Source organism: Musa acuminata, chromosome BXJ2-5 (assembly GCF_036884655.1).
Source record: "Musa acuminata AAA Group cultivar baxijiao chromosome BXJ2-5, Cavendish_Baxijiao_AAA, whole genome shotgun sequence".
NCBI lineage: Eukaryota > Viridiplantae > Streptophyta > Magnoliopsida > Zingiberales > Musaceae > Musa > Musa acuminata.
This window is the reverse complement of record NC_088342.1, coordinates 242,977-244,656: the sequence shown is the minus strand read 5'-3', so window position 1 is coordinate 244,656 and position 1,680 is coordinate 242,977. Positions and strand designations below refer to the sequence as shown.

The window sequence follows — 1,680 nt, the reverse complement described above, 5'->3', positions numbered from 1 at the left end:
TTGGTGGTGAAGAGTAGATTATGTATTGATCACATAAGACATCAAAACACGAAAAAAGGCTTTATTGTTTCTTGCTCGATCATGGTGACATTCATAACATGAAGAAGAGGCTATTCATCGCGCGTGTCAGCAAGAAAGCTGCGTCTTTTCTTCCTACATATATCCCTACTGATAATATAGTCTCGTATTCTCAGGCAGCTGCACAATGCCAGAGATCGATGCCACCGCCCTTTATTGCCACCCAAAGCTTTCCTCCTAGTTTGGAATCCTGCATGAACACAAACACGCAGTCACAATCAACTTGGCCAAGGAAGAAGACGAAGACGAAGACGAAGAGTACTCACTTGGAGCAGTCAAACTCCAAGCTGATGGGGAAGGGAAGCGGCGTGGCGCACAGCCTCGGCAGGTCGCTGACCGCGTCGTCTTTCAGGTTGGGGAAGTGCGCCGCCGCATGCTTCACGCAGTTGCATGCGAACTGGCGCTCGGCGGGGGTGATGCCCATGTTCTTGAGCCTCCGAACACCGTCGCAACACGCCGGCGTCGGCGCCGGCTGCTGCCCCGTCAGGTACGTGAGGCACGGAGTCAGGCACGTCTCGACTTGGATGCAAGTGAAAGCACGGGCTGGCTCGACCACCACGAGGGCGAATGCGAGGACGAGGAGGATGCCTGCAGGTGCTACCTTCATCGTTGCGTACTGCTTCTGAGCTCGGAGAAGCTTCGAGTGTGTCAGCGAGTTGATGCGGAGGTGGGTATTTATGGTGAGACGGAGGAGAGCGACGAGCAGGCAAGAGGTGATGGGACTGAGGTCAGAGTGAGGTCTGTTAGTTTCAGAAGTGGATCATCACCTGACGAAAGCTTGGAATGGTAGCATTTGTTGTTTCTCCGAGCTGACACGAGAGTGGTGGCAGCCTCGCAGGCTCAAGCATGGGCACAAGGAAAGACGAACAACAGTATGTTTCTTCCCAACTTGTCATCATCTGACGACCACCATTTTTACGTTTCGAACTTATGACGCGACTGATTCATGCATTTATTTACGTAAAAACGAACAGTATGCTGAAACGACAACAATGAATGGGCCATTTACAGGACCAAGCGGATTGGGCAGGGGGAAGTGATGAGTCTGGTGCTCAGGGAGGTGTGATGGGCCATCATCATTTACAGGACCAAGCGGATTGGGTAGTTCATAATCTGATCTTTAAGTTCCATGAGGTGTGATGGCTTCCTTCCCTGATTGTTCATGTTCAGCAGGAAAAAGAATGCATATTCATGATGTGATCCATATTATTTGGCTCAAATTTTATCAGCAGGCATAATGACAAAAAAGATCATCTTTTGGGTGGGGGTGAATCCTTACTGACATCCAGTTCTTGAGTTAATGAGCCTAACATCAGTCAGTAGCCGACAGACCTACGAGAGCCCGTCCCGTGCATAATAATTGTCAAAGGCTAAATTCCAGGTTATATGCCTTGTCAGCTACAAAATCCAGTCTTAAATTCCCCCCCTTAAGGAAGGTCAAATACAAATTCCAGGGCAGGGCAGGGCAGGGCAGAGCACAGATCTTTATAGTCCTCTGAGGACCACCCCCCCACCCCTTCCTTTTAGGTTGGTGGCAGATTTATTATGCAGGCACATGATCACACATTATGAAATGAGAAAACATGGGATTTCATGAGCTTG

The 1,680-nt window shown here is 49.5% G+C and overlaps 1 protein-coding gene across 1 annotated transcript; it reads right to left on the bottom strand.

Moving 5' to 3' along the window:
- Positions 1 to 340: 340 nt before the first annotated feature.
- On the bottom strand, positions 341 to 703 carry LOC135611932 (non-specific lipid-transfer protein A-like). Its single transcript, XM_065107577.1, has one exon. It carries the CDS (start codon positions 683 to 685, stop codon positions 341 to 343), a length of 345 nt encoding a protein of 114 aa, XP_064963649.1. The 5' UTR covers positions 686 to 703.
- Between the last annotated feature and the right edge of the window lie 977 nt (positions 704 to 1,680).